We start from the raw sequence: 27694 nt of genomic DNA, 5'->3' as shown, positions 1-27694 counted from the left end.
GTTTGGATTGCAGGGGTGAGAGACGTCCAGGGTCAAGAGGATAAGCTGATGTCACCTCCAATGCCCAGGAGGCAGGGAGATGCTTTGCCCCAACCCCAATCCCACCCCCAACTCTCCACAGGCCCCAGAGGAGAGCTGACACCTGAGCTCAAGACAGGGTGGGCCAGGTACGGTGGCTCACACCTGTAATCCTAGCACTCTGGGAAGCCGAGGCGGGAGGATCACTTGAAGTCAGTTGTTCGAGACCAGCCTGAACAAGAGTGAGACCTCGTTTCTACTAAAAATAGAAAAAAAATTAGCCAGGCAATTCAAAATAGAAAAAGTTAGCTGGGTGTGGTGGCGCATACCTGTAATCCCAGCTACTCGGGAGGCTGAGGCAGGATTGCTTGAGCCCAGGAGTTTGAGGTTGCTGTGAGCTAGGCTGATGCCACAGCACTCTAGCCCAGGCAACAGAGCAAGACTCTGTCTCAAAAAAAAAAAAAAAAAAGAAAGAAAGAAAAAAAGAAAAGAAAGACAGAAAAGACAGGGTGAAACCTAGTGGTTGATTCTGCCCTACCACCATCCACTCTGCACTCCCTGGGGGGAACTGGGAATGAGTAGGACAAACAGAGCCTAAGATCCTGGTCCAGAAGAATGGATACCAGCTAAAACACCTTTCCTTGCAAAGATCCAGGTACTCTCCCAGGATACCAGGCCACTAGGAAGAATGTACATCTGGGGCTTCTGACTTCCGGCCCCCAAAGGAAGGCTGCTGGTCATTAGACTCTTCCTCTCCAGCATCAAACACTATTTACTGGTCCCTTCCCACACCCTCTAAGTGTGGGAAAAGATGGTCCTGAACTACAGAAAAAGAGACGGACATCTGACACCAGGAGAGGCTCTCTAAAGACTAGAGCTGGAAGTTACGAACCCAGAGAGCTGAGTCACTAAGGCCTTCGCCTTGTTGGAGATATTTAACAACAGAGAGAAATTACTCCCAGAGAGAAACATGACCCTGTTGATGGGTAGGGGAGCAGCACACCTACCAGCAGGCAAGAAGGGTGAGGTTGGCACTGGAGGCTGGTGACCCACCCCGTCTGGGCATTAGGGATAGAGGAAACAGGCTTGCAGGCCTCTACTTCTGGTGTCTTGCACAGTGTTGGAACAGGTGAAATCTCCCACTGAACCTGGAAAGGAGGTGGAGAAGCTGATTAGAAGTAGTGAAAGGGACAGCACTGCCCTATTTTGACTCAGAAGAAAGGGATAGAAAATAGCTTTTTGGGAAAGAAGAAGAGGATGGCGGGGCTGTGTGTATGGACAGGGTGGTGGGCCAGTGGGGCAGCTGCCTAGAGGAGAGGGCTGAGAGTAACCCAGTAACTGACATCAGTAGCCCACCCTGGAGAAATACTCATTAGCACAGCTGGCGAAGAGGAAAGAACAGAAACGAAATGACTGCTAATGTCAAGAAAGGGGGTTACCCACTCCAGTTGGAAGGAAGAACTTGTTAACCAGAAGGTAGAACACCAGAATAGGGTCAAATAAAAAGCTAAGGAAAAAACAAACAAAACAAGCTGAGGAAACTCCTCTGGAGATCTTTGGGAGTAAGAAACTTCTCTGAGACTAGAGAGGGCGTGGAGGGAGGGTTATCCCATACAAAAGCATCTGATTGGCCTTAGGTCCCTACCTGGCTTTTGGTTCTGTGAAAGAGACTGTTTTTGCCAGGCTCTGGACGTGAGGTAACCCATGGACTTCACCAAATTCCTTGGGGGCCATCCCTGCTGCTGCTGCCACCTGTAAAGGAAAATGACAGGCTACATTAGACATGAGACAAGGGACTAGACACCAAAGAGGGTCTTTGGTCTTTCACCCAGGGAGCATGGCACTGGTAGGTAGCAGTGATGATGACAGTTACTACTCTTCCAATTCCCTCAAACCTGATTTCCCCAGAAGGATTCAGGTGAACCTTAAGTATACTCCCAAAGAGAGTCATAACTGTTCTAAGATTCTGATCTCCAGGGAACTAGTCCCAGGCTGATAAAAGCAAAACCATATTTCCTATACTTAGAGATATGTTGGGAAATTCAACAGAAATAGAAGCTGTGAAACCTAGAATTATAAAGGGCAATGAAGGTTAATGGTTAATACAAGGTTAATGCAAGAAGGTGACTTAGAGGAGGCCACCTAGTTTTAGATCAGATCACCAGCTTAGAGTTGTGGCTCTCTTGTTCACAATAACTTCTACAGGAAGGGCTCTGAGGCAAAGAAAATTAAAAAGGCGGGGGGGGGGTCCTAACTACTAAACAGAAAGGTTTACAGGACAGCAGCTTGATACAGCTTGGGCAAATAGGTCTATCATACATTCCCTGGGCAGAGACAAAGTTGCAGGGAGACCAACTCCACATCCCCGCTATGCTATCAATTAGGATGTGATAGACACAATGTAAGGATATGTACTGGGATCTATTTCTTTGTCATCAGCAGACAATGTTCATTTTGCAGATCCCCAGCTCCTCTGACCTAGACTCGTATTAATAACCCTCTCTAAACTGCCCAGTGATGCCCGTCTCCCTTCAAGATTCTGCTTCCAGCTTAGAAATGATCAGCATTCCCTTCTCCGCTTATCAGTGGCTCCCAGACCCATATGCCCACAGAAAGCAAGGTTTGGAATGGACTGTAGATACAGCCAGGAGAGGTTCAAAAAGGGGAGGGGAGTTTCAGCACCAGAGTGAGATGACTTACAGAACCTGCCATGCATATCAGCCAGCTAAGCACACTAAGGTATTCAGGCCACTGTGGAGCACCATACACAAACTTCCTTCTCCCTCATCAAAGAACACCAAACAACTCAAAACTAAAAACAATAAGGAAGAGGAAAGGAATAGAGGGTCCCCCCTAATTTTCCTGTGCTCTCAGAGAATATCTCATTTTGCTCTGAGTTCTATAATCCTCTCATTCAGAGGCTCCAGCAGATATGTTTTCTTTCTGCCTTTTGATTTTTCTTTTCAATGTAGGTATACTGTAACGCAAAGGAGCCTGAGTTGAGATTTAGGGTAAATTCCTCACATTGCCTCTGACAATCTTTTCCTGCTATTCAACCTCCAGATGGTAACAAAGTGCTCTTTGAATTCTGGGGTTACTTTGAGGGAATCAGCATCTTTGGCCATGGCTGCTACTTGTTTCCCAATGAACCAAGAGAACTCCTGACTCTAAATAAAAATTACATTTGTACAATTTGCATGTCATTGAAAGATTATTCTTTAAGGTAAAATACATAAAATTCCTCAGTTTTTCTACTAATGATTTTTAAATCTTACCTTTCCCCCTCAATCTCTGTCCCTCTCTCCTCAAAATCTCAGCCCTGGCTGGATGTGGTGGCTCACACCTATAATCCTAACACTTTGGGTGGCTTAGGGAGGAGGATTTGTTGAGGTCAGGAGTTCGAGACTAGCCTGGGCAATATAATGAGACTCTGTCTCTACAATTTTTTTTTTTAATTAGCCAGGCATGGTGGTGTGTGCCTGTAGTCCTAGCTACTCGGGAGGTTGAAGCAGGAGGATTACCTGAGCCCAGGAGTTTGAGGTTACAGTGAGCTATGATCATGCCACTGCACTTCAGTCTGGGCGACAGAGCAAGGCCCTGTCTCCAAAAACAAAAAACCAAGACCAAAACCAGAAAACCTCTCACAACCCTTCCTTCCTTTCCTGAGGAAGCTCAGGGTTCTTAGGAATGGGTCATCTTAAAGTTGGGTGCGCTATACTCATGTAGGTCAAGATTCTGGTCTCTTGGACCTAGTCCTGGCGAGTTGCCATTAACCTCCTGTGATACTGTGGGTAAGGCACTTCCCTTCCTTAAGCCTCACTTTCCTGCTCTGTAAACTGAGAGTTTGGATCACATGACCTGTTTTCTAGCTCTGTCAATCTATGATTTTATAAGAGAGAAGACATAAGTGTCCTTCCATCATTAAGTAAGACATTCCTGCCCTTCCTGGGTTCTCTGGGCCACTGCAGAAAGAAGCTCCCCTATAGATGCTTGCCTTCCTCTTGCAGGCTTAACTAAAGGGACAAGTGAGTTCCAGGAGGCCTTCCTTTAAGTGCCAAACTCCTCCCATTAAGAGGAAAAGAAGTTGAGGACTCTAACCCTGAATCCTGATAAAGCAGACAGGAGACTGAAGGCAGGTATGGGGCAGGAAGGAGTATGATAAGCATGGCCCCACTCCTAGCCTGTGCACACATTTGGCTTTGCCCTAGGGAGCCCCATATAAGTAGTGGCTGCTAATCCAACTCAACTGTGTGCGGATAAAAGCAAAGACATGTGTAAATACATCCACAACATAGACATAAATGTCCAGTCAACATCCGTACACTCATTCCTGTTCTCTCCTACTTTAGGCCTGTATGTGCCTGTAAGAAGCCATGGTGGGAGGAGACACAACATCCAGTCTTCCCCCTCCCAAAGTTGGAAGGGAAGAGACAGTGAGACAGGAGCTACTTGGCTTCCTATAAATTGTTTTGTCCTTCCTCACAGCTGCAATCAGAAGCTAAGGGCTCCCGCAGGCCTTGTTCTGATCTGCTGCAGGCGATGGAGGGTTTTTGAAACAGAGAGGACTTGGCTGCTGCCCGTTTCAGCTGCCGTTGGGGCTGGCTAATGGGCTCATTCGGGTAGACCCCCGCCTGCTGCACTAAAGAGTCCCCTGCCGACCCCCTCCCCAGTCCCAACCCAATTAATAAATGGGGGCTCCCACTTTATGGCTCTGGGAGCAGGAATCAGAGATACAAATGACCCCCAGGGAGGGACAGAAAAAGGCCTTCCAAGAATCAAGCCAGAGAACTGTGCATCCACAGGCACATGCTGCCACAGGCTAGTCATATCCCATTTTCAAAGCATTAAAGGGGAAGAAACTGGCAAAAAACTGTATTTTCTTTCCCACATCTAGAGTAGGATAGCATTCTTGAAGTCTGTGGGCACACCCCAGCAATAGATCTCTCTTGCCTAGTTCTCCAACCTGAAAAGGGCAGGGTGCAGGTTATCATCTGGACACACAGTGCATGCTCTACTATTCTCCAGGGGCAGCGCCCCCTCCTAGACTCTGCAGCAGTGAACATATACATATCCTATCCCATCAGTTGGTGAATAAAGTAAACACTTCCTACTCTTTAAAAACAAAGCAGCTCCCTCTCACCATAAACAGCACAAATATATCTTGGGATCATCATCTTGAGGCTATCTTTCATTTCTCCCCTTATAACCAAGCCTTGCTAATTCCTAAGGACCCTCTTCCTTTCTTTTGATTCTCCTTGTCCTACTCTAGTGTAGGCCCTCACCACCTCATGTCTCAGCAAGAACAATAATATTCTAATGAACTTTTCTGCTTCCTTGACCCAGTACTGCTGCAAAAGTCCTCAGCATCATTTTCATCTCATCATGCTCTGCTCCCTGTTACTGCTTACTAAATCAAATTCAAATTTCTCATTCGAGCCAACAAGATTGCTTCTCCAACTTCATTTTCTAATAGTCCCTTCCAGTACCATTCTAGTCAGTCAATTCACAGCCCTCTGCACAAAACACATGAGCCCTCTTCCATGGGTCTCCTCTCTCTGCTTACCTCCTCTTCTGTTCCACGTCCCTTATCTTCTTTACTTTCAAATAATTATTTCTGATTAACTCCACTTTTTCTGATTATTTCTTTGCTTTGGTTTCCTCTTATTAGGGTACTGTTTTATAACTTGCATTAACATGTTGACTTATATCTACTGATTCTCCACTCTCCACCAAGTATAAGACTCACCTCTCCTACTAGACCCAGAAGCTCTCTAAAGGTGGGACCCTCCCCCAATCTTCTCCCTTACAGGTTATCCTGTACTCAGGACATGACTCTGTTACTGACATTAATGCTCCTCACTGAAGGAGCCTTCATGATATAACTCTTGGGATATTATATCAAACAACCACAAGGAATACAATCTTATTCTGTCAATTTTCTGACTGCCACGTGCCCTGATCTTCTGGCACCGAGTCTTTCCAAAATTCAGTTTCACGACTTCAAAGTTACAAAACAAAAAAATCAAAACAAGCATGGTCACCAAAGGAATTTATCTCCTTGATTAATAGTATATAAATACGATTCTCTTTAAAGACAGCTTAGGATGAAAAGTCCCATTTTGTTCCTTATTTCTAAGATTAATCCTGTATTTTCAAGTCAGGATTTGATTTTCTAGAATGGAAACCAATCCCAGAGCCAAGAGTAATCTTGTTCTCTACCAGCCCTGCCTCTAATCATTACATTTTAGAAGGTATCTAGCAATGGAGAAGTTATTTGTGCGTCTTTTTCAAATGTTTGGCAAGTATTTTCCTTAGATTAACCTCACTCTCAAATGCAGACTCTTTACTTCCTCTAGTTTAGCCCTGTGTGGTTAAAGAGGGAAAAAGTGGTCTACGACTCCCCTTTATCCTCTACATAATAAAAGAGATTTGCCTTTTATCCTTTCCATCCCTTAGCTTCAAGGTGCTTAACCACAAAGATAATAAAAGCAAAGCACTTAGCACAGTGCCAGACACATAGTAAATAACCAACAATGTTAGTTCCCTTTCTCTCCCTTCTTCCTCCCAAAACCATAGGTTTCTCAACCTTTCTGGGCCTGTTTTTTCGCTGGCCAAAGATGGCTCCTGAAAGAAACTGTTCTTTTGTAGCTCTAACATTCTGTAACTAATTCACATATTCTGGTTGGTTTGTTCTTCTATGCATTGCTCTCATTTGGATCTAAAACGAAGGGAAGAGAAACAATACTAGTCTCCAGGTTGACCTAAAATATATAAAACCACTTGCAGGAGAGTTAAAACTCAAATACAAAGAACTTTTTAATGTGATACATCCATGTCATTCCCTTCTTACTCCTGATAAGTGTTAAGGAAATGTCCTTACATAAGTTATTCGCTTAATACATTTGCCTACAGTTTCTTGTTTCCTTACAGAAAATATGTCTTCAGAGTCTCCTATGGGTTCTAGGCCCATTCTCCAACCCTAAAGGAAATAATACTGTAATCAAGAGGAACTCTACTCACAACAGTGCTTTATCAGGGCCTCCTAAAATGAATTGTGAACCTCCAAGGCAATTATCCCCTACATTTTACTAACTCAACCATAATTTTTCCTTCCATCCCATATCCCTGTCTCCTTTATAAACAATTATATCCCAAGCCTCTTTCTGCAGCCCAGCTACCAGACTACTCTAGTTCTGTCCTTCTCACCCTTATTTCTATTTCTTTCTTATATTGCTTCATTTTATGAGACTTTTGGTTCCCTAACAGAAATTGCAAATACTAGACCAAGGCCAAACTGAGAAGTTCCTGAATTTATAAAAGGGATCAGGCCTCTCAGCTTTCTCTAAGTCTTTGAATTCAGCCTGTTTTCTCTAGGGCTAAAAACATTCAAAATTGTATTAGCCTTGGTGCAGAGGGTTGTCTGTCTACAAGCTGATCCTCACCAAGGGTGTCCCTCATTAGGCATTGCTGTAGTTCTGAGACACAGGATGAAGGAGGATCCCCTCCTAGAAGCAGCCCATCAGATAGGCCCTTTAGGTAGAGAAAAGACACCCCCCAAGACCCAGGCTTTGTTCTTCACTTAGCTCTGACTGCTACATTGTGGCCTTTTTAAGTTTCTTCATGCTACCTCCATCAGGGATGGTTTGGCTTGGATAAAATGTCCTTAATTCCTTTAGAACTATCAACACTATCTTTAGTTTACAATCATTCCAGAGCAAGACATTCAAAAATCCATCTATTTCCAGGCCCTAGGGAACCTATGTCTAAGTGAATTTACTTCATGGCTATACCCTCTTATGCCAGAGAATTATGCTGTAGCTGAAGGGGCTGCATATTGAGACTGCTTCAGTAACTAACAACTACCCATCTAGAGGGTACTAAGACTAACTCCCTATAAGCCTCTTTCTGTCAGCCTTGGTCTACTAATTTTTGAGATAAGAGATGAGAGAAACCCAGTGGTCAAAGTGTTCTGGCACTCCTGTGATTAATCATCAGGGCATCAAAACAGCTCTTATCTGTTTTCTCTTAGATACCACAGCCCTCTTCTCACCAAGCTTTACTTCCCGCAGACACCATCTGCAACTGAGCTTAGAAATGTCATCAGCAAAAGCAAAAATCTCAGGATTTAGAAGAAGATAAAGAGGTGAAGGTGGAAAGAGGGGAAGCAGGAAGACAAAGAGGACAACTCCCTGGCCAGTAAAAGAATCTCTCATACCCCATATAACATAAACTAAAAGCTCTTTTCATAGCCCCTAGCAATAAAAAAGTATGGTTATTTTGCCTTCTACTTCACTTCCCACCCCATAAATTGAGGATCTGGACAAACATTTGTCTTCTGAATTGCCTCTCATTACCCTTCAAAATTAAGAAATAGCAATAACTCTAAATACCCAGCAGGGTTAAGCAATCAATACCTACGATAGGCCTAAATCATTCTAGTTGAATAGAGAGCAAGGAGAAAGAAAAATAGGAAATGAAAAGAAGTGGGTGGGTAGAAGATGGAGAGACAGGTACATACAATGAGAAGGAATAGAGTACCACCTATAATGCCTGCAGGTGTCATACTCTCCCAGTCTTTCAACCCTGGCTTGGAGTAATCTCCCACTTATCTTGAGAGTATTCCCAAGGCCTGGTTATAGGAACACTAGAGGCGTTCCTACAGATGAGAATTGCCACACCTGGACAGTTAAATTAACCAAAGTGTCCAGGAATGCTCACCTTGGCTCTCAGGACAACCAGAAGACTCAGCAATTCTGCGTCTCCCTTGGAATAGTTGATTATTTCCTCACTTGAGGAACTCCCCATTCCCATTCCACTTAGCCCTGGTTCCAAATGATCAAGTTATGAAAAGAGAAGTCACTCAATAGCTAAAAGCAGTCAAGTATGAGGAGGGAATTTTTAATAACAATGGAAATCCTAGTTCAGCACCAAGAGCATTAAATGTTAATTTCTTTGAGTCATTAACCTTAACCATACAGTTAAGGATGCCTGTCTAAGAAAAGACAGTGCCAAAGAAATTAAGGTACTGAACAGTATGGTTTCTAATCAGAAATGGCCTTGGTTGTAACAGAAAAAAAATGCCAGTTAGTTAGGTCCTCAGCCCAGAATTGAAGACAGCCACTGCTATGAAGTGGAAACAATATTTTCTAGCAGATTGAAGTTCACACCCCTAATCATAAAGTCACAATTCATATAAAGACCTAAAATTAATTCCCTTTCTCTGGAGACTAACCAGGAATGCATCATTCCAAAAACTGGAACATTCTTGAGCTCTCCATTCTCCTTCCATGATGTGGTTTAGCCCACAGGCAAAGGGACACCACTCAAACTTTTGAGGATTCAAAAACAGGCTAGCAACCCTCATTATCATCCGTTTTTGAATTCAACTTCCTCCTAATTTCCCTTGCTCTGGTGTATCCCTTAACCTTGTATGACTTGCTCACCCCACCTGTAATCTATCTCCCCCCTCTTCCTTTCTTTCTCCTGATGGATTTTATCTGCCCTTTGCCTATTTGTCATAACTAGCAGGACTGTAGCACATACTACAAGGGAAAAATTATCCTCAGTGTTCTAAACCACGAAAGGGAAGGAGAAGCAATTCTCTCCTGAGGTGGAGATGGCAAAAACTTTGGAAATAATACATATTTTAACCTTTAAGCAACTTTGATTCACTTTCTGGATTGGCAATGCATCAGGAAATCTCAACAGAGCTACAGATACTAATCCCCACGCTGACCCTGTTCTGTAACGTGGGAAATGGGGTGGGGTGCTGGAAAGTCTGGTTTAAGAGACTATCTTTTGGGTATAAACTGCCGCTTACTGACTTCCCTTGATAGTTGAGCTCAAACCCACTTACCTCTCCTGTCAGGAGGAAGTCAGGGTACATGAAGCTCAACTCTTTTGATAGCCTGGTACCATCATTATTTGTGTAACTGTTTTCTACTTTTTTTTTTTTAATCATATTTTATGTTTTCCCCCAACTCATTTGTTATTTTCTAGTTCCTAATCTAGTGTTCTCAAGCACCTCTTCAAACCCTAAGAACTTTTGGCGGGGGTAGTTTATAAGTCTACAGTGATTCTGAGACAGAAAACCCCTAAGATAAAGTGGAGGAAAAACATCCTTTATACATGGCTAGATATGCTTAGAGGTACAGATTAAGAAGTAAATGCAATGGAGCAAAAGTGGTATAGTAACAGGAAATATTTAATTTTCCAATCTCCACTTTCCATTTTTATAAACTGAAAGAAAAAAATTTAATATATTACAAAATATCTGTACATAGACAAGGTACACCCGATGGGGGGCAAAAACAGGAGAGAGAAAGGAATACAGTGTCAGGAACCTAAATCAGGGAGAATGAGGTGGCAACTGACACTTTTCTGATGCAGCATTCTCTCTCAAAACCTGCTGGTCACCATTTTAGCACTGTAACTATATATGCATATTATATATATACACACACATACAAGTGGTTGGGTGATGTCTATGGCATAAGCTAACATAAGTCCTACTTACAAATTTATGCTAACTGCCCTCCTTTAAATGTATAGATCTGATGTAGTTTTCAAATCCTTATCGTTCCTATGGACAGTTGAAGAAAAAACTAAGGAAACTGGGTCAAGCATATTTGTTTTCAAAAACACAAAAACGATCATGGTCAAACCAGTTCTGCCTCCCATTCATGAACAGAATCTGATTTCTCATCTGTTCAAAATGATGTATTTAATAGACTTAATATCTCCCATGGTACAATAATTAAAACAAAACAAAGCCAAAATCACTTTTGAATGTAATTAATTGGGTTTGTAATTTTCAAATAGTCAAGCTGAAATTCTATCAAACCTTTACTTCCATCACATTAATAGATAACATAGCTGAAAAATTAACAAATACCTTTTCTTCCTCCTCACAGATTCCAGGATATTTAAATGAGTTTTCTCCTCTGCTTTTAGAAATAGTCAAAATTACCAAACTTTCTTTCATTTTAAAGGTTAGATCCCAAAATGGGAGTGGGAGTGAGATGGGATCATACACACACATACACACACTCACACGCACACTCACCCCCTTCCCTAGTAGGGCTCAGGGAATGGAGGCTTAAGTATATTATTTAGGATATTTGGCATAATTAAAAATAATGGGTGGGAGAGGGGAGGGAAAAACATTATTGATGACTGCTGATAACCAAAATACAATGAAAATATATAGAGAATTTTATTCATATTTGATGGGAAACCATTCTGTTTTCACTGAACAGACACTTTTGAAAGTATCTCAGGCTGGGGTTCTTTAATCAAAAACAGGGGAGTGGGGCCCAATACCTCAAATATTCTAAAATATTAAGGCCCATGTCTGAGGACTAAGAAGTCAACAGACAGAAGGTTCAGACGAACTTTAATGCAATTTGCCAATAGCACGTAAGTGAGCCTAGTAAATCTAACTGGACACACTGATACAAAAAGCCACCAATGCCAAAATGGCTAGAAGGTTCTCTTTCATTCAATGTTTGGCCCTGAGGGCAAGGCCAGACCAAAAACCAGAGAATAATAAAGAAATACACACACCAATATCTACCTATTTCAGTAACAGGGGAAAATAGTCTTCAAGTAAGTATCTGAAGAGGGTTCTTCTTTCATTTCTTTAAATTTTTTTTTATTAATGCACCTGTCTTATAAGTAGATTTTATTTTGTAATATAAGAACTTGGCATTGAAATATGAAACTTGAGTTTGAAAACCATACTTCACGATGCTGAAGCATGTTTGCCTTGTCTTTATAAAAGGGGGCTAACCTATGTTTCACAAAGGTCTAAGTCTGTGTCGATAAATTATATGACATGTATCTGTTTTTTAAACACTCTATATGCTGGTACTCAGATAGAAATGGAAGCCAGAATGAGAAGCCTCCCAAGTTATCCCACCCCTCAGCCTTTCCTTTTTCCATTTCCTGTTTATGATAAGGCAAAGTTCTTGCCAGGAAGCCACAATTTAACCCCTTTTGCCAAAACCAAAACCAATCTCTCTGGAGGAAAATCCCTAAAAGAATTGGCAGGATATACATGGTGGGATGTGTATATGTCAACACTGTTCTTTCTAACGGTATGCTGTTTTAAAGTTATTTTTTAAAAAAAGGTATCAGGTATTGATATATCTTCAGAAAAATACCCACCCTAAACTAGGTTACATTTCCATGTATTTTCAGGATGTATTTTTTTTTCTCTTTGACAGTATCACAATGCTCTGTTTGAAAGGCTTTTTTTCTTGACATAAAAATATATGTGTAAACAATATGCTAAATGCTCTTATTAGCCCTCTAGATATGGAGGCATCATCTCAAACCACAGCTCAGCAGCAATGTTACAGGCTGTCCGCATTTAGAAATCAACTTCCCCATCAGAACATGGTTTTTTAAAAAACAAAACATTTTAGGATTGAAGAGTTACAGAGAACAATGTAGGAGTTTGAATTTCCTTTCCTTTATTTCAAAAAAAGTAAAGAATTACCCCAGGTTCTTGAGCATCTCAACGATTATATTTTTTTCCAAACAAATGCCTCAGGGGGAGTGGTGGAGAGGGAGAGGGAGGGAGAGACAGGGAGAAAGAAAGGGAAGAAGGGAGGGAGGGAGGGAAGGAGAGGGAGAGAGAAAGAAAAGAGATTGAGTGAAGTCTACCTACTTGCCCCAAAATGCCACTTTCTACAACCTGCTTCCTGTGCAGAAAGACAGGCGTATCTTTTGTCAAAGTGGAGCAAACTTTAAGGATGAGTAATTTATTTGGAAAAAAGGTATTGTTCAAGATGCTCAATGGGGGAAAAAGTGTTCACTTAAGAGCAAAATGTGAGATTGTGGAGAGGAAGGAAACATTTATTTAGCCAGGCCACTCTGTTTCCCTTACAGCAAAAGCCTAAGAGCAGCTCAAATTTTGTGAACACTATTCTTTTTAAAGGAAAAAAGAAACAAAAAAACCCATCTAAATTAAGATTCAAAAGAAACCACACACAACGCCCACCCCCCCCCCAAAACTTTAAAAACCAAAGAGCCTCTCCTGAGCCATCTCAAACCTGAAACTGTTCTCTCTCTTCTGCTTAAGAAGTGCAGGCAATGAGCTAATAAAACATTTACTTTTCAATTTAATGACCTTCTCCATATTCTCTACTTATATCTACTAGGTAGAGTTGAAGTAAATGTTCTGGCTATCAGCCCATCCAGGGAGAACTGGTGCCAACATCATTATTTTATGTCGTCTGCTAGTAGCAAGTGAGCAAGGAATACAACGGACAGCTTTGCAGTAGCCAAATGCAGATGATTACCTCGCTCTGGCAAATGATTTCATTAAAGGTTCAGAGGACTGGATGGAAGGATGGATAGGGAAGGAATCTTTCAGGACACTGAAGTCTCTGGGTTAGTAAGGAACTCCTCTCCCTCTTCCCCCTCTTGGTGGGACTCTTGTAGGCCCTCGATAGAGTTTTCCATAAGCAGAAGACTGAGCTGGGGCCCCCCAGTGAAGGCCTGCTCCTGAGCTGCTGGCCCCAGTGGTTCCTGGCCCCAGCTCCCCATAGTTTTGCAATTTGGTCTCTGCATGTACCACAGAGTTGCTGCTTCCCTCAGCCTTCAGGAATGGTTGCCCGACCGAGTGTAATGCTAAAGGGACCCTGGCAAAACGGAGGTCCTGGTCCCCTGGGAACTGCACTGACCCTGTGCCCTGGTAATTGCTGGACTCCCCAAGGTGGCTCACAGAGCCTGAGAAGGTCCTGTTCTTCACCAGGGTCTGGACCAAGGATTCTGTCAAGGCTGGACCAGAGTTGCGTTCATCAGTGTCAGTGGCATTGAACCCTGTTTCAGGCCCATCAGTGTTTCCATAAGTCCTGTTTGGATGGGGTCGGGTGGAGTACTCCATTGGTCTCATGGCCTGGTGCTCATGTGGCAGGTGGCCAGGAGGCTCTGCTTCAGGCTGGGATAAAAGCTGCAGCAAGGCGGCTGTCACGGCTGGGTTCAACTCCTGGGGCCCGCTGGAAAGATCGCCTTCAACCAGAGGGGGTGGAGGTGGCGGCGGTGGAGGTCCGGGGGGCTCAGGGGGCCTCTTCTCTGGTGGAAGAATGTGAGGAGGACATGCTGTGGAAGGGTTACTTCTTTTAAACACCATCTTAAAAATCACATGTGATTATAAACACAAACACACACACACACACTGCCCAACATAAACAAATATTAATACAAGTAACCAAATATATATAAGAATAAAATCTTGGGATTAGGAAATTGCAATTTATAAATAAAATCAAGTGATTAAAAGTAAGACAGTTGCATTATGGATCTAACAGCTGGTGTAAAAAGATCACATTTTTCAAATGACTGTCCTGATTTTTGTCTGAGATTTCCTTCCTTAAAGAACTGTTCTAATAAGTAGGCTGCTGGCAGCCTCTCTGCCCCTTTTTGGTGTCAGATCAAAACATTAATGAAAACAAAGCAGAACGAATATGAGAGGGAACAATATACATGCTGTGGTCACATTTCTAAGATGTAATCTTGATGTACAACAGAGACCTTTCATGGACTTGGCTAACATATTTTACAGAACATTTGATGATATAAGGTTAACCTGAAATAGAACTCAAAGAATATACAGGAGAGATGAAATAAAGTAAAAACTTTTCATTACCATCATGTATAAAAATACACTTGCTTCTCCAAACTTTGGTCACCTCTCCCCATAACCATATTCTGAAGAAGGGGTATTAACCACCATATTGTCATTCAGCTTCCTATGTTACAGTAATGATAAAAACTCAAGTAATTTTCTATCATAATTTTCTATTTTATTTTCCTACCTCCTGCATTTTTTCCAAGCTATGAAAAAAAATCACTATAGCAATGTCACACAGAATGGGTCTGTTGATAAATATTGGTTTATCTTGGAGACAGTGACAAGAACTAAGTATTTAGATAGTATCGAACTAATACTATACTCTGTCTTTACAAAGATCTTTTGTTTTACTTGAACCACTTCCCCAGACTTTCTTTTTTTCACTTGGCTAAATTTGCTTAAGCATGATAATCACTGTCTGAAAATGAACTCCTGCCAAGGCAGGAGAGGAGAGATGTAAAATGGCATGAGTTTGAGGACATACAAAACTACTGAGATAGAAATGCAGTCAGAACAATGCCCTTTAGAGAACTGGGAGTCACTCTGCTGAAGAAAAGGTTTAATGTTTTGGGATATCTTTCAAATGACCAATTTTTCTTTTTCCTATGGAAGCATATTTTTAAATGTCTGTTTAGTCATTCTTCCGTTATCTAAGCTGTGATGTAAAGTCATTACTCAGACGAGCCCAAAACAATTTTTAGTTATAATTAGATATTTTTGTAGCATATTTACCTTAAGTATACCTTGCAAAGACAATCAGTAAGTAAGTTTGCGTTTCCTTAGCATGCAGATGAAAGCACTCTGAAAACACTGCAAAATTATAAGGTTGTACTACAGAAAGATGAGGTCAGGTGCTATACGTAACATCCAAGTAGGGTGACCAACAGTCCCAGTTTGCCCAGGACTAAGAAGGTTCCCAGGTTACCAACTTCCAGCTTTAAAACCAGAACAGCTCAGGGATGAGTTGGTCACCCTACATACAGTATCCATTCAAGTTAATTGTGTACTGATTGTTGACTGTCAAGGGGAAAATGAATTTAAAGATAAAAAAATTAGCTGTGGAAAATTCACAATTTAGACAGACATGCTGAAAAAGGAGCGCTAACTGGACTATAATCATCTATGGATTTCAGAGCCTTTTGCTTTCAACACTACATATCTCTCTATATCCGGACATCACAGTACCAGTTATTTTTATAAGTATTTTTGGACCATTCAATGAATGAAACACAGGTTTCTTAATACTGAGGGTAAACAACTTTAAAAATACATAACTGCAGAAGTGGGCAAATCTAAACTTACATTCTTCCAGCTGTACCACTTTTCATATTTAAACTTTGCCTTTTATGTAAATAGTCTAATTGTGTTTCAGTAGAACTAATTCTTGTGCTCACATTCTTTCACATACATAAAATGAAAATTCTATTCCAAAGTAGCAAAGCAGATGGATTGTAAAGAACTATTAAAATAAGGTTAATAAAACTTCTTAAAGGAATTAAAAATAAAATATGAACTATATATCATATTGTCATAAGATTTAAGCGTTAATGTCCTCAATCCTTAATGGTCTGTACTAATGGAGAGAGGTATTATTGAAATGCAAAAATAACTTAAAAACTTCATTGGACTTATTAGATTTCAACCAACACCCTTTCCCATTAAGCACAGAATAGCAAAATAGTAGCCAATTGACAGGTTGTCACCTTTTCTGGCTTATCCGGTCTGCCCTCTGGTGGAAGTGCTAATGAACAGTGAAATGGCCAAATAAGAGGCAGCAGAGGAGAAACAAGAACAGGGGAGACACTGTAGAGGCACTAACTAAATAATCCAGGAGTGACTGTAATAATCAGTTGTTGTATTTTTATACTCTCCTCCAAAAAGTAAATCCAACAACTACCTGCCACAGGCCAGGCCTTTATTTTACTTTAATTTCACCATTTGGCTAATAGTTTGTTGGCTCAATTATTGGGTGAATTTCTTTCAATCACTGTGCTATTTAACTTGAACCACTTCTTTCAGGTATTTTGATCAGAGCTGAATTTGTGTGTGGGGCAGGGGTGGGTGTGTGTGTGGGTGTGTGTGTGGGTGTGGGAGGGGGAGGTGTCAGACTCTGGGAGATGAGATAAAGAGGCCTGCTTTAATTGTAGATTAGCTTTTTCTGTTACTCCATGTCCTAGACCTATAGAATCTCTTAAAACAATTGGAATCATCATGACATGGTAGCAAAATGAATTAAGAAACACGAGTAAAAGAGTTCTAGTTCTTGCCTTTGCCAATAATCAGCAATGGGACCATAGGAATACTTTAAATTTAAACTCCCTGGATTGCAGTTTTCCTATCTGTAAAGTAAGGTGTTAATTTTCTTTATACATGAAAAATAGCTTATGTATTTGACCCTATACCAGCAAAAATAAAGCATATACTTTCTGCACCATCCATATGAAATGTGAATGCAGGACCCTAAAGTTGAAGATTAGTATACCTCTTCAGCCCTTGTGTCTCTTCTTATTCCCCAATTCAGAGGGTCTTCATAGAAAGTGAAAGTTTCCAAGGAGTTAAAAAAACTCTGTTAAGTAAAGATTTTGCAAATAGACTGTGAATCAGAATTGATTAAAGTACTTAAACTTCTTTTCCCTCTATTACATAGCATGCTGTGGTCATGTGAGATCAAGTTATAACATATTCCCCCTTTTCAGACTTTTTTTTGGAGACAGGGTCTCACTATATTGGCCAGGCTGGTTTCAAACTCCTGGGCTCAAGTGACCCTCCTGCCTCAGCCTCCTGAGCAGCTGGGACTACAGGCATACACTTTTTTTCTTTATAAAATGCTCACTTCCTGATCTGGGGTCCATTCAATTATTTCTTTCAGAAACACAGATTTAAAGGAATTGTTTCTATATGCTATTATTTTTTGGAAAAGAAATGCATGGTGTTAATTATCTACTTAGAAATACTCCCAAATTATTCTTCAGGAAATTAACAATGATATTTTATTAGGATTTTCTTGATTGTATCTTCCACGTAAGACTCTGGTATCCAGCATCCATTCCGCTAGAGGTAAAGAAGTACAATCTGATAATGGTTTGTTTGGAAGTCACACTTTCAAGCACTAGGACTAGCTGTGGCTACCACACACACACAGAGGTTCAAGATACATTACTGGCTGCAGTAATTTCCTTGTCATTTCCTTGTCATTTCCTTGGTTATAGAACACAAGGGCTTTACTTACCTACCTTCTAGGAAGTGGAAAAACAATCAGTGTATTAAAGGTGCTTTGAGAAGCTATAAGACTTAAATTAAAGAAGCTGGCAAGAAATACATCACTTGGTGCTATGTTCTCCTGTAGACTAGGTTACAGAAAAATGGAAACTGAGGCCACTGATGTGAAAAAGAAAATGTTAAAGAGATTTTTAAGAGGATCAACAGCACCTGAGCTCAATGAGATTCATGACCGGTCTGTTTACCTGCTGCCTCCTCCTGTGGTATTGTGGGAGTTCTTCGGGGCCCCTGTGGCCCACTGTTCTTGTCACTGTTGTTTTCCTCCAGGCTGCCTGCTGGCTCTTGGGTTTTCATCAGCTGACTCAAGAGAACTGCCAACATATTCTGCACGTCAGCTGGTGTGCTTGAAGCTTCAGGGGTTGTCTGTTCTGCTGAAGGCAGGGCCACTGAGGCAGGAGGTGGTTCCTTCAAAGACTCCTCTGGGGCTATGGGCTCTGAGTCCTGCTGCTGGGAAGTAGCTTCCGTTAGAGCATTGATGGATTGGTTCAGGGCTTCCAGCTGCTGTTGCATTTCTGGATTGGAGTGGATGTTAAGCAGCTGTGCCATTTGAGGGACGCTCAGGTCGGTTTGGCTCTGCAGCAGGTTCAATAACACTGCCAATTCACTTTGATTCAGCTGTTGTGTGATGTCACCGAGGCCTGTGGAGAAACAGTATAGCCAATATAAGAGGATGAGGCAGGGTAAGGGCCCTTTGCCTTCTTCAACTGGAAATAGCAACTTATAATATCCAAAGGACATTTCATTTTAAATGTCTCATTTTTCATGCCTGAGATTATCATGACACAGTTATTCTTTATACTTTGACTTAAAATTCAGGGTTCTAGGCCGGGCACAGTGGCTCACGCCTGTAATCCTAGCACTCTGGGAGGCCGAGGCGGGTGGACAGTTTGAGCTCAGGAGTTCGAGACCAGCTTGGGCAAGAGTAAGACCCCGTCTCTACTAAAAATAGAAAGAAATTAGCTGAACAACTAAAAATATATACAGAAAAAATTAGCCAGGCATGGTGGCGTATGCCTGTAGTCTCAGCTACTCAGGAGGCTGCAGCAGGAGATTGCTTGAGCCCAGGAGTTTGAGGTTGCTGTGAGCTAGGCTGATGCCATGGCACTCTAGCCCAGGCAACAGAGTGAGACTCTGTCTCAAAAAATAAAAATAAATAAAAATAAAGGGTCTAAAATATCTCTGCATTGTGCATAAAAACGATTTCATTTTATCTGTATTCTTCAAGGTTAGTGATTTTCAACCCTTAATACATATCAGAATTACTAGGAGAGATTTTAAAATTCAGATCCCTTCAACCCCCCACTGCTAAATTTGACTGGCTTTTAAAAAAAATTAAAAAAAAAATTCAGATCCTTCAAGGCTCATCCCGAGAGATCTGGCAATTATATGGGGGTATTTGTTTTTAAAGCTCCATGGATGATTCTAACGTGTAGCCAGAGTTGAGAACCACTGTTGTACGTGGACAAGGAAGGGAAAGTAAAAAAGAAGAAAAAGAATAACTGTAGTTCACAAAAATTGGTGATACAACAGGAGAACTACTGTGTTACAATAGCTCGTTATGACACAGTTTTAGAAATATTTAGACCAAGTAACAGTCTACAGAACAAACTACATTTAGCAATTATGATTTAACATGATTAAATTCTAAGAAGGTCTTATCAAATCTAACATAAAGAGGGTTCCAAATTATGTGTGTTAGAAAGTCATGGGTGAACTAACTTTCAATCAGTCTTACCTAACTCACTGACTTATGCCACATATCTAATTGAGATACAGTGTTTCCCATTTCAGGAAAAGAAAATGATCTGTTATAGACTTTCTGGATCATATGTACAAAACTTGGTTTATCTCCTCCCCATAATGAGGACATTAACCTCTTTCCTAATGGTTCACTGGACACAGGCACACACTCCTTGCACTTGACCTTCAAAATCTGCTTAATAGAAGCACAAAGGCCCCATTCCAGCACTGACCTATTGCATCCCCAGCTCCAGGCTCCACCTTGCTGGGAGCAGGCTGAGGTGGTGCTGGGCTGCTGTTCTTCACAGGCTCGGCACTTGTCGCTGAGGTAGTTTCTTTTCGAGGGGCTTTGGATGGAGGTGGCTCTTCTACCACAACACCACTTTGTCGCTGACGACGCCGTTTCTTACTCCACAATTCATGGCAATCTTGCCAGTGGGGGAGGCTAGAAAAAGACAAAGCAAAAGGGAAATGTGTATGGGAATGTGGTAGTGAGTAAATGGAGGGACAAGGGATTAAAATGGAAGGCAAAGAGTGTAGGAAATAGAAAGAATAAGGAAAACATAAAAATAACCAGAAAAGTTAGTACATAGATAGTAGCAGTGTAAAAGGAATCATGGCAGATGGCAGTCTGAGGAAATAAAGTCCAAAAGGTTTATATAGTGAGAAACAGGGATCTTGCTAATACAAGGGACACACCTGCTATATAAACCCAGATAGTCTAGTCAAACACTGTTCTTCCTTGGCATAACAAGAATAAAGAAGAACTTAATTGGTCAAGTTTCAGTTGGGAGTAAATAGTACGACAGAAATGACTGGCTTATTAATATCTAGGTCTAGGAAAGATGGTGACTTGAGTCTTGGAACCATGTATCATAATTAATTCATATCTTATGTGTTATTTGATCTATCTTTTTGAAGATCAAAGACTGCTTCTTTCCTCCTTCTGCCAACAGAATTTCCGCGACTGCTTATCACCTTTTTTTCCCCTGTATGAAGTTCAGCACTGTGTATTTATTTAGTATATTTCCTGACAACCCCATACTCAACAATACAAACAGTCCAAGCAGGTCAAATCTTACAACAAAATCTCTCTATAACAAGAGTCACCAAATTTCAGTAAAAAGCTTATGTATTTCAAACCACATTCAGTGTACCAAAATTCTAGTGCAATAAATGAATTTGGGCCAGGCATGGTGGCTCACACCTGTAATCCTAGCACTATGGGAGGCCAAAGTAGGAGGATCACTGGAGGTCAAGAGTTCGAGACCAGCCTGAGCAAGAGCGAGACTCCATCTCTACTAAAAATAGAAAGAAATTAGCTGGACAACTAAAAATATATAGAAAAAATTAGCCAGGCATGGTGGTACATGCCTATAGTCCCAGCTACTCAAAAGGCTAAGGCAGAAGGATTGCTTAAGCCCAGGAGTTTGAGGTTGCTGTGAGCTAGGCCAATGCCACGGCACTCTAGCCCAGGCAACAGAGCAATACTCTCTCAAAAAAAAAAAAAAAAAGAAAGAAAGAAAGAAAGAATTTAGCCATTCCTTTGCAGCAATCAAATTTGTGGTTACTACCTAACATCCTATCCATTTCTTTAAAATACAGTCTTTCTTAAGGTAAGAAAATACCCAAAAAAAATCTGACATGAAAGCTATAATACTGTCAGTGATAAATTCAAAAAGAAAGACTTTTTATGTCCCAGAATATGGGATGTGAGTGAAGAATCTCTGGAGGTCCTATACAATACAGGAAATTCGTAGGATACTAACGAAAGGGTGAGACGTGCAAAGAACATATTTTTTACATCAAAATTCAATGATCTTCTCACCAGTGGATCATTTAAAAAGAAAAACAAACAAATAAAATTCAATGACCTGATAGTGATGCAAAATTAGGACTAGCCTGGGCAACATAGCAAGACCTCATCTTTAAAAAAAAAAAAAATTAGCCAGGTGTGGTGGGTACATGCCTGTAGTCCTAGCTGAGGGAGGCTGCCCCAGGAGGATTGCTTGAGCCCAGGAATTTGAGGTTACAGTGAGCTAAGAGCTACACCACTGCACTCTAGCCTGGGCAACAGAGTGAGACCCTATCTCAAAAAACAAAAATAGGACTGTCTTTGCAAGTGTGAGATATACATGGTAACCACAGACATGGTGACTCAAACAGATGCAAAGGTTAAGAACAAAAACTAGAAGGAATACTTTTAAAGAGATTGTATAGAGCAATATTCTGGGATGGGGGTCCAGGGACAAATGAAGATATCCTGAAACAAAGTAGAACAAATACCATAGCTAAATTTACTCCTTGTTTAAAAAGAAAACAAAAAAACAATAAAGCAAACCTCCTTATCAACTATAATATGCAAGGACATTTCTCCATTTGGAACTTGGCCATTTACAGTTCTTTTTAGAAACCTATTGTTTTGTGTTTCTTATCTCCTGAGGCCTAGGAGGAGGTTTAGGGTCATGACATGGACACCAGCACTTACTCTGGAGGAGCCATTTTGCTGAGCTCAACATCTCTAAGGAAGTCACTCTGTAGGGTCTGTTCAGCTGTGCAACGCTTGCTAGGATCTAGTGTCAGCATGTGGTCCAATAAATCAAGTGCTGCTGAAGGAATGCTGTGGAAAGGAACAGTGAAAGGACAAGTTCACAATGAACCCAGTTCTCAAACCTGTTACCTTATATATCAAAAGGTCTTTGAATTTCCAGCTCCATGTAAAACAGAAGAAAGGGAGTTGGAAGGTGGCAAATGCAAGCAAGCAGATTTGCTTCCACACAGGATTTCATAAATGCTATTAACATAGGTAAAAAACATGAAGCCAACAGTTCCATTCTCTTTTTTCCTTGGGAAGATCAAAAGGACTGTGAGAAAGTTTACATATTGTTCAAAATAAAATGACTTTCTATTGTCTAAAGCCTTCAGAAGAAAAAATTACAAAAGGGCTAGATAAAAATCACATACTGTTCAAAAATAAAGTTTTTCTACGGCCACAACAGTAACTTCCCAAACCAGGAAAAAGTCAAGTCCCAATTCCAGCCAGCCAGAGAAATGAGATGTACATTTTTCCCAAACTCACAAGGAGAATTCTTCTCGTAGACGCCTTCTATATTGCTTCTTCGGTTTCATGGTGTTGAAGTAGGGCAGCTTGATAACATCAGGCCACACAGCTGGACAAGGGGTACCACAGAGTCGGCTGAAAACAAAGCACAATGCAAGAGTAAGGAAGTAAATGAGTCAGCATCATGAATTTTGGAGGCTGTAGAAGCAGAAATTATTATCTCCTGAAGTCTGGGGAATCTTGGCTTATTATATTAGAGGGCATGCAGAAAGGTAAAATATGACCTTACTGCTTTTTAAGGACAGAAGGAAGAGGACAGAAAGAACTGGTTACAAGATAGCAAAGAAAAAATACTGGCATAGTAATGCAAAATGATCCATATTATTTGGATTCGTAAACATGTTTTTAATCCCCCACACAGGTTTTAATTACTAATTTTGTTCAATTCAGTTAGTATCAATTTCAAAGGGCTGAGCTGGTCTTTTAGTGTTCCTATAAGGAAAACTGCAAGAAGAGAGCCTAAGACTGGAAATTTTGATAGTTAATTACGGGTTTACTGCATAACAAATAATGAGTTATACATCACCTTTAAGAAATGTCTACATTAGCCTGCTGTATTCTTCCCTTTAATTTTATTGGGGGAAAAAAAAAGCCAAACCAAATTTCATCCTAACTCTAGGCCTTCCCCAAATCTTCCATTATAAATTCTATTTTGTAACTATTTACATGATGTATACCTTACTAAGTTCTTTGAAGGCAGGGACCTAAGCTTTTATCTCTAAATTCTAAAGTTTAACAGAAAAATAATCTGTTATATAATAGGCTCAATAAATGCTTGCTGAATAAATTTAATCTTAATCTTAGCTAAGAAAAGAATAGCCATCCTAAAAAGGGCATGCTTCTACATGAAGAATAAGTAATTAAAAATATGCAAGGTAAGACCTAAAAATTAGGTGGAATACAATTTCCTTATATGTATAGCCCAGGAAAAAATATATGGCAAACCTGACTGAGTGAAGAGAAACTTACTTGGACATAAGGACCATAAAATCAGAATGACTAAAAAGTGTTAGAAATTAGAGGGTGAGATTACCTATCACACCTGTGTACTCAAGAGCACATGCACAGCTGTACCTGATCAGTTCTAGCTGAGCCAGTTCCAGATTGGCTTGAAAAATAGGCTTCTTTGTGAATAGTTCCCCAAGGATGCATCTAGAAAAGGTAACATTGAGAGGTCAGAAGAGAAATCCCTGGAGTCTATTTAAAGTGTATATCAATAAACTTATATAGTATACCAGGCTGCATCCAATATACTATGTTGTAAACTTGCTGAAAATTTCATGAGTTTCCTAAAAGAAAATATTTCTTGCAGTGAAAACAGACAGTATAAAGGATTTAAATTTGCCAGCAGATCAAACTTTTGCCACCTATGAAGGACAGTCTACAAGTAGAGAAAGGGAATCAAGAGTTCTTTTCTATCATGCCATTGTAAATTAAGGAAATAACTAAAGACAATTTTACAAGGATGCTTATCAGTTTCTATTAAAGGTGTATTAGTTTTTGTCATTTAATCTGCTCTGTAGAATATGCACTATACTATGGCCCTCTTGGCACAGTATTGCAAAGGAAATCATTTGTCAGTTTCAGTAGGACTTTCAAATAAATTATGTTTAAATACTTCTGCTATTTTGAAAAGGGCTTTCAAAACTATATGGACATACTTGCATGGTCTCAAAGTATCTCCCCATAAATTACTCATTAGTTACAAAAGAAAAACTGGTAACTATAATAGTAAGGAAAGAAGACAAGTTAACCAAGTGATAAAAATTAACACCACCAATAAGCTGCAAACAGTCCATGTAAGTAGAGACATGACTAAGAACATAACATTGCTTATGGAATACTGTAGCCAAAAATATATAAGCTGAATATATATAGTAACTGGTCTGTATTCTTCAAAAATGTACATGTCATGAAAGACAAAGGCTAAAGAACTGTTCCAGGCCAGGTACAGTGGCTCACACCTGTAATCCTAACACTTTGGGAGGCCGAGGTCAGAGGACTGCTTGAGGCCAGGAGTTCAAGACCCTCCTGAGCAAAAGTAAGAACCCATCTCTACAAGAAGTAGAAAAACTAGCTGGGTGTGGTGGTGCATGCCTGCAGTCCCAGCTACTTGAATGGCTGAGGCACGAGGATCACTTCTTGAGCCCAGGAGTTTGAGGATGCAGTAAGCTATGATGAGGCCACCGCACTCTAGCCTGGTTAACAGAGTGAGACCCTGTCTCAAAAAAAAGGTGGGGAACCTGCAACGGTCTGATTTCAAGATTGTTCTTTTTTATTTTAAATTTATTTTGAAATAATTTCAGATTTATGGAAAAGCTGCTAGAATGGTACATAGAACTTTAATACGGCCTTATGCAGATTCTTGCAGGACGCAAGGAAAACTTTCCTCGGAGTGTGGGGGAAATGGCAATATACGTAACTTAAACATTTGTACCCCCATAATATGTTGAAATTAAAAAAAAAAAAAAAAAAGCTTTTCTCTGCTACACCCCTTTTAGTAAAAGGATTTGTTCTGTAAAATTTGGATTCAGTCAGAAGGCTGCACTCAAGGATCCAGAAGGCCACAGGTTCCCCACCCTATGCAACTACTTTCAAACAGTTCTGGAAAAAAAACATATGGTATATGATTATATAAACATATATTCTATGTATGTGTTATATTATACAATACACATGATATATGTGCAAATGTGGCAAGATGTTAGAAATTAGGGAATCTATCATGAATGAATCTCTAAATAATTTATGCTGATTAAAAGATGGCATAAGGCCAGGCACGGTGGCTCATGCCTGTAAACCTAGCACTCTGGGAGGCCGAGGTGGATCGTTTGAGCTTAGGAGTTCAAGTCCAGCCTGAGCAAGAGCGAGACCCCGTCTCCACTAAAAATAGAAAGAAATTATATGGACAACTAAAAAAATATGTATATATAAACTAGCCAGGCATGGTAGCGCATGCCTGTATTCCCAGCTACTCGGGAGGCTGAGGCAGGAGGATCACTTGAGCCCAGGAGTTTGAGGTTGCTGTGAGCTAGGCTGACGCCACGGCACTCTAGCCCGGGCAAGAGTAAGACTGTCTCAAGAAAAGAAAAAAAAAGATGGCATAAGGGGAGGATAAAAGTATATACTGTATAATTCCATTTATATAAAATTCTAGAAATGGAAATTACTCTGTAGTGACAGAAAGCAAGACAGTAGTTTGCCTGGGAGTGGAGGGGTAGAACAAAGGTATTACAAAGGGGCACAAGGAAACTTTTGGGGGTTAATCATTACCTTGGTTGTGGTGATGGTTTACTGATGGATACATTATGTCAAAACTTACCAAATGTACACTTTAAATATATGCAGTTTATTGTATACTTCAGTAAAAAGGTTTACAAAATTAAGTGAATCTGTATAAGGCCATACTAAAGTTCTCTGTACTATTCTAGCAACTTTTCCATAAATCTGAAATTATTTTAAAATAAATTTAAAGAAAAAATATTACATGAATACTCTATACTTTTAGTGTGCCTAAAATATTTCATCTTTTTAAAAGTGGGGAAGCTGGACATGGTATCAGGTGCCTGTGGTCCCATCTACTTGAGAGGTTAAGGCCAGAGGATTGCTTTAGCCCAGGACTTCAAGACCAGCCTGGACAACATAGCGAGATCCAGGAGTTTGAGGTTACAGTGAGACATGACTGGCTTACTGCACTATGAACCTGGGTGAAAGACTCAGACCATGTCTCTTTAAAAAAAAGGGTGGGGGGGGAGAAAAGAAAGGACAGTGAATCTCTTCTCTGATCTGTGCTTTAAAATGAGACTTATTTACAAATACTCACAAAACCAAAGTTTAAAATTCTTTAGCTTGACTTCATTTAAGAAAACAAAACATACCTAGCTTTTTAAGTAATTTGCACCTATTAGAATTTATTAACTTCAAATGACAAAAGACAAATTCTAACTTCCAATATTCTCTCAAACCCTATTCAGAGATGAAAAAGTAAAAGTAAAATTTAATTATATTTCCAACATTAACTGCCAAATCCAGTTCCAAGCAGTATTGTCACAACTGGTACAATAAGAGACAGAGGCTGGGCATGGTGGCTCATGTTTATAATCCTAGCACTTTAGGAGGCTGAGGCAGGAAGATCGCTTGAGGCCAGGAATTAGAGACCAGCCTGGGCAACATAGTGAGACACTGTCTCTACAAAAAAATTAGAAGTTTAGCCAGGCATGGTGGACCGTGCCTGTAGTCCTAGCTACTTGGGAGGCTAACCTAGGAGGATCACTGGAGCCCAGGAGTTTGAGGTTGCAGTGAGCTATGATCTTGCTCAGCTGACAAAGTGAGACCCTGCCTCCAAAAAGAAAAAAGAAAAAACGAAAAAAGAAAAAAGAAAAACCCCACAAAAAACTACTAGGTTTTCAGACTCCAGGCATAATTTGTTGTACTATTCTTTCTAGTTTTTCCCCTGATTTGTACACTAAATTGCTATACCAATTCTCTATAAAGAACATCCCAAAGAAATATCTTTGGAGAGACAACCATGGATCATCAAAGTAGTAAGCTGATATCAAAAGTCAAGCAAAATCTCAACTCAACGTCACTGGGCTTTAAAGAAGGTCTGTGTTTCTATAGTTTTAATTTCCAATTGTGTTTTTCTGTTTTCTTTTATTTCGATTTCCAGTACTTAGGTGGGGAAGACATCGCCATTATGTAATCAACACTTTGCTACTGCACTGAGGTGGCAGGTTGCACAGACTGAAATAATAGTACCAACAGAGCTATGAACTTTCCGCATGCATCTTAATGGGGTGTTAACTTTAGAGCCTAATCGTGACAATTTAAATGCTAATACTGTTAAAGCAAATAGTCCAGAACAAAAACACACCCAGCTTGAATCAGTAAAATTT

General features: G+C 40.4%; 1 protein-coding gene across 10 annotated transcripts in view; it reads right to left on the bottom strand.

Moving 5' to 3' along the window:
- CDK12 (cyclin dependent kinase 12) overlaps positions 1–27694 on the bottom strand; it is a 79316-nt gene that overhangs the window by 21705 nt on the left and 29917 nt on the right. For 5 of the 10 annotated variants that reach the window (XM_045526370.1, XM_045526371.1, XM_045526372.1 and 2 more), the window contains exons 9-16: positions 23874–23951; positions 22758–22874; positions 22167–22298; positions 19912–20123; positions 18124–18576; positions 13710–14127; positions 1664–1770; positions 1026–1166 (exon numbers count right to left, since the gene is read on the bottom strand). In XM_045526370.1, coding sequence (XP_045382326.1) covers positions 1084–1166; positions 1664–1770; positions 13710–14127; positions 18124–18576; positions 19912–20123; positions 22167–22298; positions 22758–22874; positions 23874–23951 — 1600 coding nt within the window. In that variant the 3' untranslated portion in view covers positions 1026–1083. Of the gene's footprint in view, positions 1–1025; positions 1167–1663; positions 1771–10722; positions 14128–17416; positions 17711–18123; positions 18577–19911; positions 20124–22166; positions 22299–22757; positions 22875–23873; positions 23952–27694 lie in introns of those variants that run through there. The other 5 variants (XM_045526366.1, XM_045526367.1, XM_045526375.1 and 2 more) reach the window with 4 other exon arrangements.

The sequence above is a fragment of the Lemur catta genome, chromosome 15 (assembly GCF_020740605.2).
Source record: "Lemur catta isolate mLemCat1 chromosome 15, mLemCat1.pri, whole genome shotgun sequence".
Taxonomy (NCBI): domain Eukaryota; kingdom Metazoa; phylum Chordata; class Mammalia; order Primates; family Lemuridae; genus Lemur; species Lemur catta.
Note: the sequence above shows the minus strand (reverse complement) of the source record. Positions and strands in the feature narration are given on the sequence as shown.